At 41.3% G+C, this 16,662-nt stretch overlaps 1 protein-coding gene across 3 annotated transcripts in view; it reads left to right on the top strand.

Annotated features, from left to right (window-relative positions):
- Positions 1-265: 265 nt before the first annotated feature.
- Positions 266-16,662, top strand: part of SAMD3 (sterile alpha motif domain containing 3) — a 45,956-nt gene continuing 29,559 nt past the window's right edge. For 2 of the 3 annotated variants that reach the window (XM_047758819.1, XM_047758838.1), the window contains exons 1-4: positions 266-277; positions 624-723; positions 1,405-1,594; positions 4,626-4,733. In XM_047758819.1, coding sequence (XP_047614775.1) covers positions 275-277; positions 624-723; positions 1,405-1,594; positions 4,626-4,733 — 401 coding nt within the window. In that variant the 5' untranslated portion in view covers positions 266-274. Of the gene's footprint in view, positions 360-623; positions 724-1,404; positions 1,595-4,625; positions 4,734-16,662 lie in introns of all 3 variants that reach the window. The other variant, XM_047758828.1, reaches the window with a different exon arrangement.

The raw sequence follows: 16,662 nt of genomic DNA on the forward strand, positions 1-16,662 counted from the left end.
GAATATTAATGAAAGGAGGGCAAGAAAGATTCAGATTCTCCTGAGAAGCTAGTTCCTACTTCCTCCTCTTGCTGCAGCTACAAGCTCTCCTTGCTGGGGAGCAGCAAGGGGTTAACCAGTCTTGGTTGACTAACTATCTCTGTCAAGCTTTTATCTGATCCTTCCTGCCTTCCTCCCCTGCCCACCCCTTTTGTAAATGTCAACCACTTCCTGATGAGCCTAGTAGTGGTGAATTTCACACCTTTCTTTTCTTTGTGAAGAAACCTGGGTGTTAATGGTACAGGATTGGGTACCATTGTGTGTCTCTGGCTGTCTGTTAGTAAAGCTGAGGGATGCCTGTGGAAAAAAAGTAGGAGAAGGTGAAGAAATTTGAGAAATGAGACTAGGAGATAGGTTCAAATTGGTCTCAATTTTAAAAAGAGTATTTGTTTTATTAGCAGCTCTTGGATGCGTATTTGGCAAAGAATAGTTTTAAAGAAGCTTAGTACTGAGAGTCTAAAAGAGTCTGGCGAAAGAAGGGCTGAGATTAGATTAGAGAGCTGGTTGGTAAAAACAAATAAATAAATAAATAGAAGAACGACAATCAGAAAGAAAAACTGAAGACGCCTCTTTTTATTCGACAGGTGTATTTGCAGGATACAGCAATGGAAACTTGGTCAGTTGATCAGGTCTGCAGTTGGTTGGTGGAGAAAAACTTAGGAGAGCTAGTTCATAGGTTTCAAGGTGAGTCGTTTGCACTTTCAAAAATGTTACTTGAGTGGCCGAAATATTGAGTGTCCTCTGTTATTGATTTTTTTTTTCCTAATGTGTGTGAATATTGATGTGGAGTTGCTGCAGAGGGGAACTTTCATTTCTCTACTGACTGTAGCAGTTTGCATTTGACCTAGTGTCCACAAGAGAATCTAATATTTCAGAAAGAACTCAAAATAAATCTTAAGGGATACTTAAAATACATATTTGATATATGCATTTGATATTGCTTTTGTCCATAAATATGCAGCCTATGCATTTTTTGTGCAGCTTTGTGTAGTGCTGGATTTACCAGTGCTGAATATTGCCTGGGAGGTACCATTAAGGATATTGTTCTGAAAAGAGTTTTTTCCTTATAAAAACAATGTCCATTAGAATGAATCAGAAGGAGGAAGATATTACTGAGGAAGTAAAAAGGTTTTATTGTGACTCCATGTTCTGGTACTTTTCTTAGGAGCAGACGGAGATTTGGAATTATGCAGTATTTCTACTCTATTTTTGTCAAAAATACAGATAATCTTATAACTGCAGAGCACAAGTTTAGATGCTCCATCTAATGCTCAGAAATAACTTTCCTGCTCAGAGTGCTGTGTTTTACAGTGCTTTACCATGCAGGCATGTCAGAGACTTTTTTTTTTTTTTTCTTTTTCCCAGAGGAAGAAGTGAGTGGGGCTGCTCTTCTAGCACTTAATGATCGGATGGTGCAGCAACTGGTAAAGAAAATTGGGCACCAGGCTGTTCTAATGGATTTAATCAAAAAATATAAGCAGAAGAGTCAAGAACTGAAGCCCCCTGAAAGCCCAAGAGAAAGAGCCCGGTTCACGCAAGAAGAAGCGGCCCCAGAGTAAGTCTGTTAATGATTGGCCTTATTTTTTGATTCTGTGCTTTCCCAATAAAGGCTGTAGCATGACATTTGGGGTTTAAGCCTCTTTGAAAATTGTAATTATTTTCAGCTAGATTGTGTATACACTGTTTCTAATATCCGCACAAAGGACACATTTTGCAAAGTTTTATGAATCAAGATACATTTTTTTTAATGCACTGGTTTTTGGAAGGCAAGACCTACAAGCCCAGAGTTCCTGTGTAGAAAGCTCTGTAACAAGCAGTTAAAATGTATATATAACACAAATAGAAATGGGCTTTTGCAGCTTAGGTCTTAAAATTGCAGTCTGAGAAAAGCATCTTTTTCTCCTCATTTGCTTTTTCCAAAGCTATTTATTTATTGATTTGCATAGGATTTCTTATAGTAACTAATTTATATTCTCCTCTAGAGGCCTTCATAATATAATTTGCTAAAGACTCTCGCTGCAGTGGATTTTTCTAATTTCTCAAGAGTATTCTTGGAATACTGAACACTCTGATAGCATCCCACAAAAGTCATGTAGAAAATTTGTGGTGGCTTCGAGGTTTAGGAAGGTTTGTATTGGTTTGTTTTTTTTATTGCTAACTTCTGCAATAAAAAGGGATGATCTTAGGAATTATAAAATGAAAATTTTTGCTTTATTTTTGCCCCAGGATCATTTCAGGCATTCTGATTTGGTTTTCTCATAATGAGATTTTTTTTAAGCTTTCTAAGGTTAAATAATTACTGCAGACCATTTACTCATTAATTTTTAAAATAAGATCATGATGTTTGATGAAATTCATACTATGTTTTTACTTTAGTTTTTTTTTTAAACTATATCTGTAGAACTATATATTTCTGTCTTGCTGTTTTACAAACAATGTAATGTTAGAGAGACCTGGATTAAGTGATTTAATTTCTAGAATATTTGGATATTTGGGATATGGAGGAGGAGAGGTAGACTTGAAAGAATGGTCTGGATATTCTACCATTTGATTTATTCAAAGGATTTCCTCTAAACCTTGTTTTGACAAAAAAAAAAAAAAACTTGTTTTTTGTTTTGTTCTGTTTTTTGGCTAAATCTGCTGTGCATATGGAAGTTCCCAGGCCAGGGATCGAACCAGAGCCACATCAGTGACAAAGCTGGATCTGTAACCCACTGGGCCACCAGAGAGCTCCAAAGATATGTAATTTTTGATGAAGTTCCCACTGCATGCTTTTATTCCTTTCCAGCACAGAGAGGGTGTAAACCTCAAACAGAACTCAAAATAATTTCCCAGCATTCTTGGGTGAGTTGGACTCCTGAGCTGGAAGTTCTCCCCAGTTGACTGGAATCTTGATATTGCCTTAGGCACAGCTTGGAAGAAAACAGACGGCCTTGTTTCCACTGCAAATCAGTTTATAATGTTCTCTAGTAAATGAGAACTAGCTGGACTGCCAGGAAATCTGGGCTTCATTCCTGGTTCTACCGCGGACTTGGACTCATTATATTAAATGTTGACACTCCTGTTGCTTCATCTGTAGGTTGTGAAAAGTAATACAGTGCTTAACTCCACATTAATTCACACCGATGTTAGGAGTATCATAATCTTCAGGCAAGTCTCTCTTCCTTCTTCTCCCAGACCAAGATAGTCTTTTGTTAAATATTAAGCATTGTTAACTCGGTTTAGAAAGCCATTTTCAAACGTAGCCCAGACTTGGAACACAGGTTTTCCAGGAATTGATGAGTAGGGGCTTTTCACTCTACCCATATTAGTTGAGTCTCAGGATTGTGTGGTCTTGCATTCAAATTAAATCATTCTGGTGCAAAACCACAATTACAGATGGGTTTACTGGTTGTATTTGGTTAAAATGTTTATTGGCTATATCTGCTTATTGTCAAATGCATTATCACTTGAGAAATATATTTTCATGTGGGAATTGTGATAATAGAAAAAGGCATGCGACTATGCTATTTATTTAATATGGTATTTAATTAAAATCTTTTAAGGACATGCTTAATAAAGACAGGGGATTTGGTGTAGTGAAAAGAACCCTGAAGCTACATATCAAAACACTTGATTTCAAATCCCTGTTCAGATATTAGCTACTCATCTATCCTTGGAGATTTGCTTGATTTTTCTTAGTTTCAACTGTAAAAAGAAGTGGGTATCGCTTCTCGGCCTTTTGGCTAAGATCAAGTGTAAAAAGAAGTGGATAGAATGAATGATGCTTTAGACTTCTCAAGAATTTATATAAACGGCAGTCCAGCTTGATCAGAGATTGCAGATGGGTTTCAACTTCAGTGCAAATTTCATTTAATGGCTAGTGGTTGCCTGGTATGTTTTGAAAAAAATTTGCAGGTCACATCTGGACAGGATATTTGGCATCCTATTCAGACTTAGGCAAATGATAGGTAGTAAGTGGGAGTATTTGCTGTTGCATTTGGGGACTGTTTTTGTTGAAGCTGGTAGAAAAATCGCTGGACAGGAAGTTGGAAAACTGAGGCTGACTGGCGCCGCTTCTAAGTAGCTTGTGGGTGGTGAGCAAGTCGCTTTCCTTTCTGGGCTTCAGTTGTACCGCTCAACTGAAAATGAAGGAGTGAGTGGAGTGTGGTTCCAAGATCATGAAATTTCACAGATGATGAAAGGTGCCCCCACCCCATGGCAGGGGATAGAGAAGAGATTTGACTTCCAGTTCTACCCTTTTTTTTTTTTTTTAATATCCAATAAAAGTACATTTCTGTTACCACCATTAGTTCAGAAAGGAAAGGATTGTCCTAACACCATTTATAAATGTGACTGACTGGGGGAAACAGCATTGTGAACTGGCATCATCTACCTCCTGGCATGTAGGAACCGATGCTGTGTGAGATGACCTCAGAGGGTTTTTCTCTCAGTTCTCTTAGTCATGACTCTGAAGTGGAGCTTGGAAGTGAAAACAGATCACAGTGTTTACTATGGGCTGACCTCTATCCTCAGAGCCACTGTGAGAGCAACGGATGTGCCTGCTGTTGAGTCACCCTGACCTGCCTCTTCTTTCTCGGTCACAGGGACAAAGAGTCCTCCAGTCCAGCCCATCATGGAGAGCAGATGCCATCTTTCTACCCAGCTGAAAACCTTGATAATAGACTAATTGACCAAAGAGTCCTGAAACAGAGGTGGGATTGACAACTTTGAAACATTTTAAAGCCAAATGATAATATTTGTCTCTGTTTTTATGAGGTTTCTTGTGTTTACATGTATTTCTAAGTGGAAGCTATTTGTTTTTCTGGAAGGGATTTTTTTTTTTTTAATTAGGTGATGAAGATATTTGGGAAGCGATGGCAGTCCAGATAGATCAGATATTAAATTTTAAAGTTTAAATTTTATGATCTTTGCATTGGAAAAGTAAAGTTTTGAGATGATATTATGTATCTTTCAAGAACACGTTGTTAAGGAAAAAGAGAATTTCTCTGTCATAAACTGTCCAGAGTGATTGGCAGTAGCCACAAAGGTTAAATTTATTCAGTAAATAATGTCCTATAGAGTATGCCTTTGTGGAGTCTTTTTTTTTTTTTTTTTAGGGCTGTACCCAAGGCATATGGAGGTTTCTAGGCTAGGGGTCTAATTGGAGCTGCAGCTGCCGGCCTACACCACAGCTACAGCAACGCCAGATTCAAGTCATGTCTATGATCTACACCACAGCTCATGGCAAGGCCAGATCCCTAACCCACTGAGTGAGGCCAGGGATCGAACCCACAACCTCATGGATGCTAGTCAAGTTCATTAACATTGAGCCATGATGGGAACTCCCTTTTAGTTTATAAAACTACACACATATTTTATATATATATATATACACATACACTAGATTTCATTCCCTGGACTTACTCCTTCCTTGGGCTTTCTTTCTTTATTCTTTTGGTTTTTTTTTTTGGCCACATTCATAGCATACAGAGGTTCCAGGGGCAGGGAGACAGGGATGATCAAACTGGTGCCACAGCAGTGACAATGCAGAGTCCTTAACCACTTGGCCCCCAGGGAACTCCATGGAGTCTTTGTTTTTTTGTTTTTTTGGTTTTTTTTTTTGAGTTTTGTATTTGTTAACTTGACTGTTCCTAATGAAGGCACTGCTTCAGTAAATATTTCCTTATATTCCTGCACGGGGTTTTATGAGGTGTAGTATTTCGATATACAGGTTACTTTGGAACAGAGGTCAACTATACACCTAGAGACCCAGACCCAGGAATGTGGCACTCAGACAAAGTCCTGAGAGGGACCGTAGGTAAGATATGGTCCAAGAACCACGGTGGCCTATACGCCATTTCCCGGACACCTGGCCTGCCATTCATGTGTCACTCTTGATACTGATGAGTGAATGCATTTCATTAAAGATACTGTCACTGCAAGAAGAGATGTCAGCTAGCATAGATGAATAATCAGGGATGAGTCAAGCCTGGGTGTGGTCCTTTATAGTTTTCACAAACCTTTTACCTTATCGTCTCATTTAATCCACATCGCCGTCTTGAAGGGTGGGCATGCTTCTCTCTTATTTGTATGTAATTGAATAAAACAGATTCAGAGACATCAAGGGGCTTCTTTTCCCAAATGGGCTGTTCTCACCCCAGCTCAGAATCTACCACCATGGGTGTGGGAGCTCAGGGGACCAAAGGCAGAGGCCTCAGCCACTGGCTGCCTGGCCCCGGCAGCCCCAATAGTGCAGGGGAAAGCTGCACCTTTGATCAGGAGCTCCTGCAAATAGGCTTCAACTCCAGGTGTCCTCTTTTCTCTCCTCCATCTTCCTCCTTGCCCTCTCACCCCTGGGCTCAAAGGCTCCAGCTCCTCAAGCTCTCCCAGCCTTCGGGTCCATCTTCCTTCATGCCATTGGCTCCCGTTTGGGGTGGTGGACAGGCAGCTGGAAGGCCATATCCTAGGTGAGACTAGGTGAGATGGCCACATGGTCTTCCTGTTCTGAAGATGTTCAGGAGATGTAAACACATTGTCATGACGCCTTCATCTACCTCCTTCCTGCCTACGGGTGCTGGTTGGTTCCGAGGGCTGTCCTTTGAGGTGGTTCCAGCTCTGGCTGTGGAGTCAGCCCTGAGTTTTCAGCGATCCCTTTATGAGGCTGCCAAAAGCAGCCAGACTCTTCTCTGATTATTCCATAGAGACAGGAAGAGCAATGATTAGTCCCAGTGGTCCATCCCAATACCGCTGTGAATCTGTATCCAAGCTGCGAAAGAATAATAACCACAACCCTTTCCTCATGCTGCCCTTGTGAGAACCATTATATAAAAACAGATAATACCTGCTTGGTTCTAAGCTCAGTGGAAGCACCCCAAAAGTGCTCAGTGTTTCACTGTCTACACAGCACTGCTCCAGGTAGTAAGCGGCTTTCCCAAGACCTGCTTTCCTCTCCCTACTTGCTCCCAGTGGGAGATGAGGATGTCACCTTCTATATGTCCTATAGGTCTTTTCTCTTTCTTAGCCCTCTGATGCTATTCCATTCTCAGGTGGTCTGCGATGCTAGTCAGGCAGGACGATTATTGTGGCTGGTCAAAGGCATAGCCTGTGCTTCAGTGTAGTTCTCAGTCTTCAGAGCATCTGGCCAGGAGGAGAAAGACAACAGCACTGGGTTAGAAATGGAAAGAAATAGGATTTGGAAACCAGAGTTGATACTCTCATATCTTTCTTCTAATCATAAAGATTCTCCTTGTCTAGGTGACCACCTGCTGCCCATCACTATCCACAGGCGCCTGGTAAACTTGCTCCCAAATAGACTCATGCCCCTTGCCTTAGTATATATTTGGGTGTAAAAAATAAATATCCCCTCAAATGACCTTAAGGGGAGTTTATTGGGGTTTTTTTTATTGTGTGTGTGGTTTTTGTTTTGTTTTGTTTTGTTTTTTGCCTTTTCTAGGGTCGCACCCACTGCATACAGATGTTCCCAGGCTAGAGGTCGAATCGGAGCTGTGGTCGCTGGCCTATGCCAGAGCCAGAGCAACTCGGGATCTGAACCGAGTCTGTGACCTACACCACAGCTCACGGCAACACCGGATCCTTAACCCACTGAGCAAGGCCAGGGATCAAACCCACAATCTCGTGGTTCCTAGTCGGATTCATTAACCACGGAGCCATGATGGGCACTCCAAGGGGAGTTTATTGTTTAAAAAAAAAAAAAAAAAAAGCAAAAAAGCATTTTACAGCATGCAAGGGCAAACCATGTTAAGTTCCCTGGGGACAGAGGAACTGGTGCTGGAAAGCCAGGGGTGAAGTTGTCCCTTTCTCTCATGAAGCCTCCGTCTCTGTTCTGCTTCTCCCTATGAGGAGGATTTATCCTACTCCTCAGAGCTCCATTCAGAATGGCTGGCCCATGGCAGCCTTTCCACAGCACTGCCTCTGGAGGAAGCCCTCCCTGGAGACAGCTCAGGTCATCCCAGCCAAGGGATTCTGTCTTTCAGGGTTGCTTAGTTCAGTATCTGGGGAAGAGAAACTGAGGGGTGGATCAGCTGTGGGTGGGCAGATGAGGACAAGGCAGCTGTACCTATTTTAAATATTTTCACTCTGGTCCTGCCATTTATCCAGGACCGTGGATTGGGGTGGGATAGAAGGTTCTCTCCCTTGCCCCTTCCTATCTCACACAGTGGCTCCATTATCCAGCCGAGTGAGTAAAAATCATTGGAGCCACCCTTGATCCTTCCCTCCTGCCCTTCTGCCATCCAACAGGTTGGATGCTGTTCATCCAACAGGTGATTAAAGGTCTATTGCCTGGCTCATGGGTCAGGCTGTGTTGTTCCCTTCCCCTCCCTACCTGCTCATCCTCAAAGACTGCTCAAAATCCCTCTTTCAGAAAGAAGCCCCTCCATTGTTGTTCCAGATCAGGCAAGAAGCCCCTCTTCTATGTTCCTCACCCTCTTAAAGATCTCCTGCTTCACTTGTAAAACTACGTAACGGTCTGTATTCCCTCCTTAGAAGCACCTCCTGGACAAAGACCAGGCCCTTTTTGTCCTTGTAATCACAGCACTTGGTACAGTTTCTGGCACAGAGAGGCTAAATAGGAGGTTCTAGTTGAAATGAGAATGCATGGTCCAATGAAAGACTGAATATATCATAGGACAGGATAAATATCGAATAACATCAATTTTTGTAGACATTTTGGATACAATTCCTGCTAAATATGCTTTTTTTTTTTTTTTTTAATGGCAGCATCCACAATATGCAGAAGTTCTCAGGTCAGGGATTGAATCCAAGCCGCAGCAGTGACCTACACTGCAGCTGTGGCATCACCTGATCCTTTAAACCACTACACCAGGCTGGGGATCAAACCTGTGATTCTACGGCAACCCGAGCTGCTGTAGTCGGATTCTTAACCCACAGCACCAGAGTGGGCACTCCTAAATATGTTAATTTTTAAAACAGAGTTAAACTCCAGGAGTGTATGAGCCACTCACACATATCAGGCTAGGAAGCTGATGGTTGACTACAAAGCTTTCATTAAGCCCAGTGCTTTCATGAGATGAAGCGGGATGGTAGACAAAGTGCCTGCTTTGGGGTCTCACACACATGGGTGGGAATCCTGACTCTTCCACTTATTCTCCAGGTGGTGTCTGCACGATGTAAGATGGGACCACCCACCTGTATCCGAGACAGCAAAGTACCTGGCAGCTGTTACCACACCATACAAAGTCATTATTCTTGTGATTTTTTTTTCTATGCTCCCCAAAATGAATGTGTGCTTTCCATCCAGATTATTGTAGATGAGAAGTAAAAGAAGGCTCTAGAGGCAGGACAGTCACCTGACTTTGGCTCTTGAAAAGTCTCTCGTAGAGAGATGTGTGTGTCCAGTGGATGAATTCTGTGTGCTGTGACACAACACAGTTTTCTTCAGTGATGGGTGATCCCTCGCTCTTTACTGAATTACTTAAATATCTTCCCAATGGAAGGATTTTAAGGTTCCATCCTCGACACGTGTTGGTGATCCTTTAGAAATATTTTTTTTTGCCAAGGCCATTCTTAGTGTTTCATCTACACTATTTGAAACTGTTTGCTTCCCTTTGGGTACCTAATAAGGCATGAAATCAGATAAACAGGTAGAGCTTTCCTAAATGTTACTTTAAAAACACTTCACTTGAACTTTAAATATATGGTTTTCTTCAGCCTTTGGGCATAGCTATGAATTAGTCACGGTTTCATGCATACTTAAAAATTATTTTGACTTTTTTTTTTACGGTATTTGGCTACTGTTCTAAAACGTCGTGCAGTTATCTTACTCACCTGCCTGTGCTCAGGAGGGCAAAGGCCAAGGGCTCCACACTTGATGTCATGTTCGTAGGCACTGCCACACACACAGCTCAAACAAGGACTAGCACAGGTGTGTGTGCATCTCATCCAGCACGTAATAGAGGGAGGTTCAATGACGGGCACCAAAGACAATATAGGTGATAAATTGTCACGTTCAGATGCTGAATCCCAAGTCAGTGACACCACAAGTATCCCTCAGAGTGAAGTGCGGGATCCCCATTCTCCTGCCTCCAGGTGTACAGAACACCCATGTGTATTTTGGAAGTGTTACATTCTAATTCTAATCCTTGATGGGAAAATCGCTGTACACATTAACATAGTAAATGCTGTGAGTCCTATTATAAGAAAACCCACTTAACTCTGTGTGACCCAGAATTCTGTCTTTGTGTAACATCTAATAACGTTACAGGCAACACCTTAGGAACCACGGACTGAAAATTTTCCTACCAAAGTCAGGATTCATTCATTCATCCACTAATAAATAGTGACTGAGTGTTTCCTCTGTGCCAGGACCTGGTGCTGGCCCTGAGGACACAGGAATGATCAGAGAAGATCAAGCCTTCCACTCCCCGGTGTTCACACCCTGATGGTGGTGGGGGGTGGGTAACAAATTCATAGGATATTACGTTGTAAATATGTGTAAGTGCTGCAAAGACCAATGAAGCAAAGGAAAAAGTGGGAATAGAGAGTGTGTGGCGTGCAAACGTGCACGTGTGTGTCAACTACAGCAGGGTGCTAGTTCAGATGGGGTTTTCAGGGAAGACCTTTGACTTTCACTAGATGATGCTTGAGCAGCAACCCCAATGAAATGAGGAGCATTGGCTAAAACCAACATTTTGTTTAGGGGAGGATATCTGTGGATCCGGCCAAATAGGAATTGCAGAATCAGGAGAAAATGGGCTAACAGGACTGGTACATAACTCTGACGACTGCCCAGCCCCATTGAATCTAACACGAAGTCTTTAGAGAGAGAAAAGCAAACCTGATTTCTAGTCTATTTTTCCCTTTTATTCAGAATGTTACTAAATATACACCATGAGTTAGCTATTATATAGACAGCAGGTGAATGGGGGGCAATTTTGTCCTTGCCTAGGGGATCTCAGAGTCTAACAAGAAAGATACATAAGCTAATAACTGCAATATTGAGAAAGAGATGTGGAAATGGAAGTGCACAGGGTACAGAAATATCACCCAAGAAGGATGAATGAGACTTCCAGGGAAGTGAGCATGGAGAAGGCCTCAGGGGGAAGGCTCACAAAAATAGGGAGGATTTTTCAATGATGATTATAATTTCATCTGGAGGAAAATAGAACGAGAGAGGGAAAGGACATGCACCACAAAGCAAACAGCATAGGCAAAGGTACAGACCCCTGAATCAGAGCAGGGTGTTCTACGTGGCGTATTTTCGCATGTGAGAGGTAGAGGCAGAGGAAATGGAGTTATTGGAAAAGATGAGAGGTGCTGTGAGTGAGGTAAGGAGGCTCTGTGCTATGCCAATGGACAGGACATTGCATGTTAACCCTGACTTATATTAGATTCTCCTGGAGGACTTAAACCAAATAGATCAGGGCCCTGGACCAGTGCTTCTCAAACTGCAATGTAATCAAAAGTCACCAGGACTCTTGTTCAGTGCAGATACTGATTGAGTAGTCAGAGGTGGAGCCTGAGATTCAACACCTCTAACAAACCCCCTAAGGAGTGCAGGTGCTCTCCTAGGCATTGGTGGGGACGTACAATAGATTGAATGTTTTTGTCCCTTCGAGACAAAACCCTAATCCCAATATAGTAGTATTTGGAGACAGGGGGCTTTGGGGAGGTAATTAGGTCATGAGTGTGGGCCCGTCATGGGTAGGATTAGTGTCCTTATACGAAGAGGCCAGAGAGTTAGCTAGCTCTTTTTTTGGCATGTGAGGACACAATGAGAAGACAGCCTTCTATAAACTGGGAAGAGAACATTTAACCGAGAACCCAACTTTGTTGGCACCCTGATCTGGAACATCCAGCCTCCGTAACTGTGAGAAACTGTTTGTCGTTTAAGCCATCCAGTTTAACAGTAATTTGTTATACGTCAAGTTAAGTTCCTTGAATCCTTAAAAATAGGAATCATTTATTTTTATGAAGCTACATAGTGGAGGAACTGGCAAGCCACACCCTAGGTGACACATAGTTGGAAAAAGACTAAGTCAGTCTCCCCTCACTCCATGAGGCACATAAAACCAGTTCTCTGGACCAGATATGAGAAGTGAACTTCCTACCTCCCATCTCCATATAGAAGATGCTCTGAGGATATAAGCCTTTCATTGTGAGGTCAGGATTCAAAAGTCTAGTAGTATAAAAGCGAATTACTAAAAAGCTGCCCTACATCCATTCAGTCCTGAACCACACCAGATTTTAATAATCCTGAACTCCAAAATAGTAGTATTGAACCATTTTGCATAGGTAATGTCTCATTACCTTTCTCTTGTATGAATGAGTAATGAAAGAGAAAAAGAGGGACTCACACTTTACAGTTCCCATGAGATCTGTTTTTGTAGCTCTCATGCTAGTAAGTGTAAATATTGAGGGTAAGGCCTCTGTCAACATGAAGAAGAATTGGGGAATGGGAGGAAATAAAAACTGTATTGATTTTATGCTTTTGTCTTGATTAGTTAGGGCCTCCAAACTCCTGGGTCCTTGAATCTCACACTGGCAACCAAGGACAGGGAAGATTTGAGAGGTGTCTGTCCATCTGTGCCACAGTACAGTGCCTGATGCCATCCATATTTCCATGCCCTCTTTATGCTTGATTATGTGTTCACACATGCCTTTCAGAAACTGAATCTTTTGGAAGTCTCATAGATTAAACGGCAGATGTGATAGCCTAGAGCTATAAAACATAAATTAAAAGCAAACATCAAAATGCTAAGAATATGGAGCAAACATTTTTTCTGAAGTAGTGGTGGGTACCATCGGTTGCAGCAACAAAACAGCATTTTCTTCATAGTCTATGCATGTATGCAGTGACACTGTTCTCTCTTTTCAAAGATGGCATCTCACCTTGCTCAGTCGCATGTTTCTCTTTACTGGGCTTTTCGAAACTTCTTGTTTACCTTGTTTTCTTAGCAGTGGAAAGGTAAAGTAAAGCAGGTAATTCTCAGAGTACTGGCATAATAACACAGAAGCAACATTGCTGTTTAACATAGTAGTTTGGTGAAATTTGGTCCCTCTTTTGAAGCTATGTATTATGCGGTCCCTTTCTGTCCAGTGATAAGATGATAACAAGTACTTTAAACAAACGTCTAAGCCTCCTCTATCTTCCTTTCTCTTCTCCTATGTTCCAAAAACATTTAAGCTTTTAGATGTTGCTGTGGTTACATGCCATATAGTTTCAGGGTTGATAATAGAATTCCGGGATTCCCAATATATTCCGTTTACAGTATATAAAGTCTGCAAGCTTGGGTGTGGAAAAGAAGAAAATGAAAGTAGGATCTTAGAATGGAGTGGCTTCTGGAACACAGGCTTTCAGTTCAGTACCTGGAGAGCATGGTATTTGTCACCACTTTCTCTTCCGATGGTGGGAGTATTACCACTGGTGATCCTTTTGTTGTGAAGACCAAGCCCAATAGTGAGAAATGAAAGCAGTGCCATTTTACAAGCCTAGAAAAACATCAACAGTCCCTCAAGGTAGCAGATTATCTCCAAACTGGGGGCCCTTAGAGAAAGGTTCTGTTTGAGCCCTGAATTTTAGGAAAGCAGACATGATTCATGACTATGACTCCAAATGTCAACTAGTATCCAACTGAGTGTGATATGAACTCTGCCCTTGGATCTGTAAAGAATCCAGAAGGGATGCAACTGAAAGCTGGTGAGATACTGAGAAAACGTCCCTGGTAGGGTTTTTTCAGTGGTGTTTGATAATCTTGCAATTCTCCACAGCCCCAGTCTAATTCTTGTATACCTTTTGTGTATACAGAGGACTCCACTTCAATCCCCAGTTCTGCCTCTCTTGCATTTGGGTCTTACTAGTTTTCCTATCTCAAACTTAAGCATTTAATGATGTGACACTTCTGGCACAATGGCGTGATGGCTTGCTAGTCAAAGTTTCCTTTATCATGGGTGGGCTGTTTTTAATATAACAGCACTCTCCTTTCCAAAAGATGTCAGTTTCATATGTGAAAAACACAGGTTTATGGAACTAATGAGTGTCTTTATCTGTCATAGGCTGTTATATTTAATATTTTATAGCTCTCTCAAATGTTCCCGAAACTTTCTGCAGCATTTTTGTTGCAAACCGTTCCACTCAACAATGACATAGGGAAAATCACAGCAGATAAGGAGCCAAGACGTAGTTGATTACCTGTGGGTACTGGTCAGTGTTGGACCAGGCCATGTGGGGAATTCAGACAAGGAAGACCAGGAGAGTGGGGAAGAGAATTCACCAAGGAGAGGGCTTCAGACGAGCCTAGAAGAATGTGGGAAACTTAGAGCATTTGGGGTGGGAGAAACAACTGCTGACACATACATAGTGTGTTCTGGAGATTTAATAGGCTTGAATCTTGGCTGGCCCTGAGAATTCACACTGGATACTAGCTGATAATGAAACAGCACACAAAATTGGACCATATTATGAATTGCCTTAATTATTAAGTTATACACACTGGCTGTAAAACAAGTCTCTGCCCTCATAAAACCTCTGTGTTTCTTCTGCTCCTTGCCAAGGCTCAACTTCTGCTTTCTCAAAAAGTAGAGACTTGATTTTTTTTTTTTTTCTCAAAAAATTGAGCCCCATGGGGCTCGTTCTGTATAGGGCCATCTTCCTTATCCTAGGTGAGCCCCATAATTAGGTGCTTTTTATTCTTATTAAGGTTAGACAGCGTATTTGGAGTCAATGAACTTTTTTATGAGAACCTCCATCTCATATTTTTTTAATTGGTGCGTTCTGCAATAATCATACTAGTAATTATCAGATGTGTCAGATTAACTTTATTATAAGCTTTATTTCATTGCAGATGTAAACTGAGTGCTTAGTGGAGTAGACTTTGCTTTAGTTAGGATGGGATCTATCCTAACCATTAACATGTTTTAAAAGCTTTCCAGATAACTGTAGTGTGAACCCAGGATTCAGATCCATTGGATTAAGGATCTGTTGTTTTATGGTTGTATCTTCTTGAAGGGCACTGGTTCTCAGGTGGGAGCAGAAATATCAGCATCTTTTTAGTTTGGGATTGTTTTCTGCTCCCTGAACTTACTTTAGGCTCGTTTCTAGGGTGTTCTGCCCCATACTACCTCAATAAAGTTATTAATAATCTTAACCTCACAGTAAATATTTTAAAAATCCATTACAAATATTGTTTTATGGATGGGAGGTGATTGTGTCTGCAATTTTATGCACCCGAATTAGAGCATATATTTAATTCCCGATTCTAGTATTCTGTGTAAAACTAGTTTTGACTTGTATTTTAACATAGCTTACATTCTCTTCACTTTCTGAATATCTCGTTAAATGTTTTTCTTTTTTTTTTCTTTTTATTTATTTATTTACTTTTTGTCTTTTTGCTATTTCTTTGGGCCGCTCCCCGCGGCATATGGAGGTTCCCAGGCTAGGGGTTGAATCGGAGCTGTAGCCACCGGCCTACGCCAGAGCCACAGCAATGCAGGATCTGAGCTGCGTCTGCAACCTGCACCGCAGCTCATAGCAACGCCGGATTGTTCACCCACTGAGCAAGGGCAGGGACCGAACCCGCAACCTCATGGTTCCTAGTCGGATTCGTTAACCACTGCGCCATGACGGGAACTCCTCGTTAAATGTTTTTCATGTAAAGAAAAGGAAAATTTGATGACTCTGATTTTGTCTGATAATTCTGTTAGGAGCAAGGCAGACTATCTGGCTTTGATAGAGTCTCTACATGTCCAGTTACATTCTAGGCATTTGACAGAAATAATACCATGCTATATAGTCCCTATCCTGATGCTGAAGAGAAAAGGCACGTGGAAAAAAATATAGAACAAGAAGGTAAAAATTGTCTCAAACCGTATTTTATAGTATTGGAATATTGAAGTTATCCATTGACGTGGCACCAAATAAGACATGGCAGCCTCAAAAGTCTAAAGAGGTCATGCAGTTAATTTATCTCTTTGAAATTCCTAGGGGAAAGGAGCTAGATGTTAAAATGTTGTACTGAAACCAAGTTGAACACCTGCACAGTCATAACACCTTTCCAAAATCCTAGGAAGGCTCAAAATGCATTGAATAAAACTTGCCAATATTTTATACCCTTGATCTAAGTAGAACAGGGAGAGATCATGGGAGAAAGAAACAAGATAATAGAAGAGGAAAGGAAATGGGGATTATAGAAGAGTAACTGCCAAATAGTACACATCCCCAGTAAATATTGGTTGAATGAATGAATGAAGTAAGAAAGGAACATACTGGAAAATAGTTTGGGCTGAGGTACAAATTTTTTTCTGGGAATTGCCTGTTGCTGTATTGAATCAAGGTTTAAATTATTGGTGTACTCATTTTAGCCAGGACATATTTTCACCACTGATAGAGTTATTGCCAAAAGGGGGAAAAGGGAGAAAGAACTTATCATGAAAAGAGGGGAATAATTCTTTCTCCTCTTTTCTTTATTTCCCATGTTTCATTATACCTCCTGCATTCTTATAAAATATGTCTGAAAATTCTAAAGGAAGCCTGGCCTTTCAAAGCTCCTCTGAATTTTGTTTGGACTACTAAAGATTCCATGCTTGTACCAGAAAATTAGCCTGCTTAAGCTAATTTCGGAAATCTTTTTGTCTCTGTCTTCTGCTTGGCTTGCCTCTATTACT

This window comes from Phacochoerus africanus, chromosome 2, assembly GCF_016906955.1.
Source record: "Phacochoerus africanus isolate WHEZ1 chromosome 2, ROS_Pafr_v1, whole genome shotgun sequence".
NCBI lineage: Eukaryota > Metazoa > Chordata > Mammalia > Artiodactyla > Suidae > Phacochoerus > Phacochoerus africanus.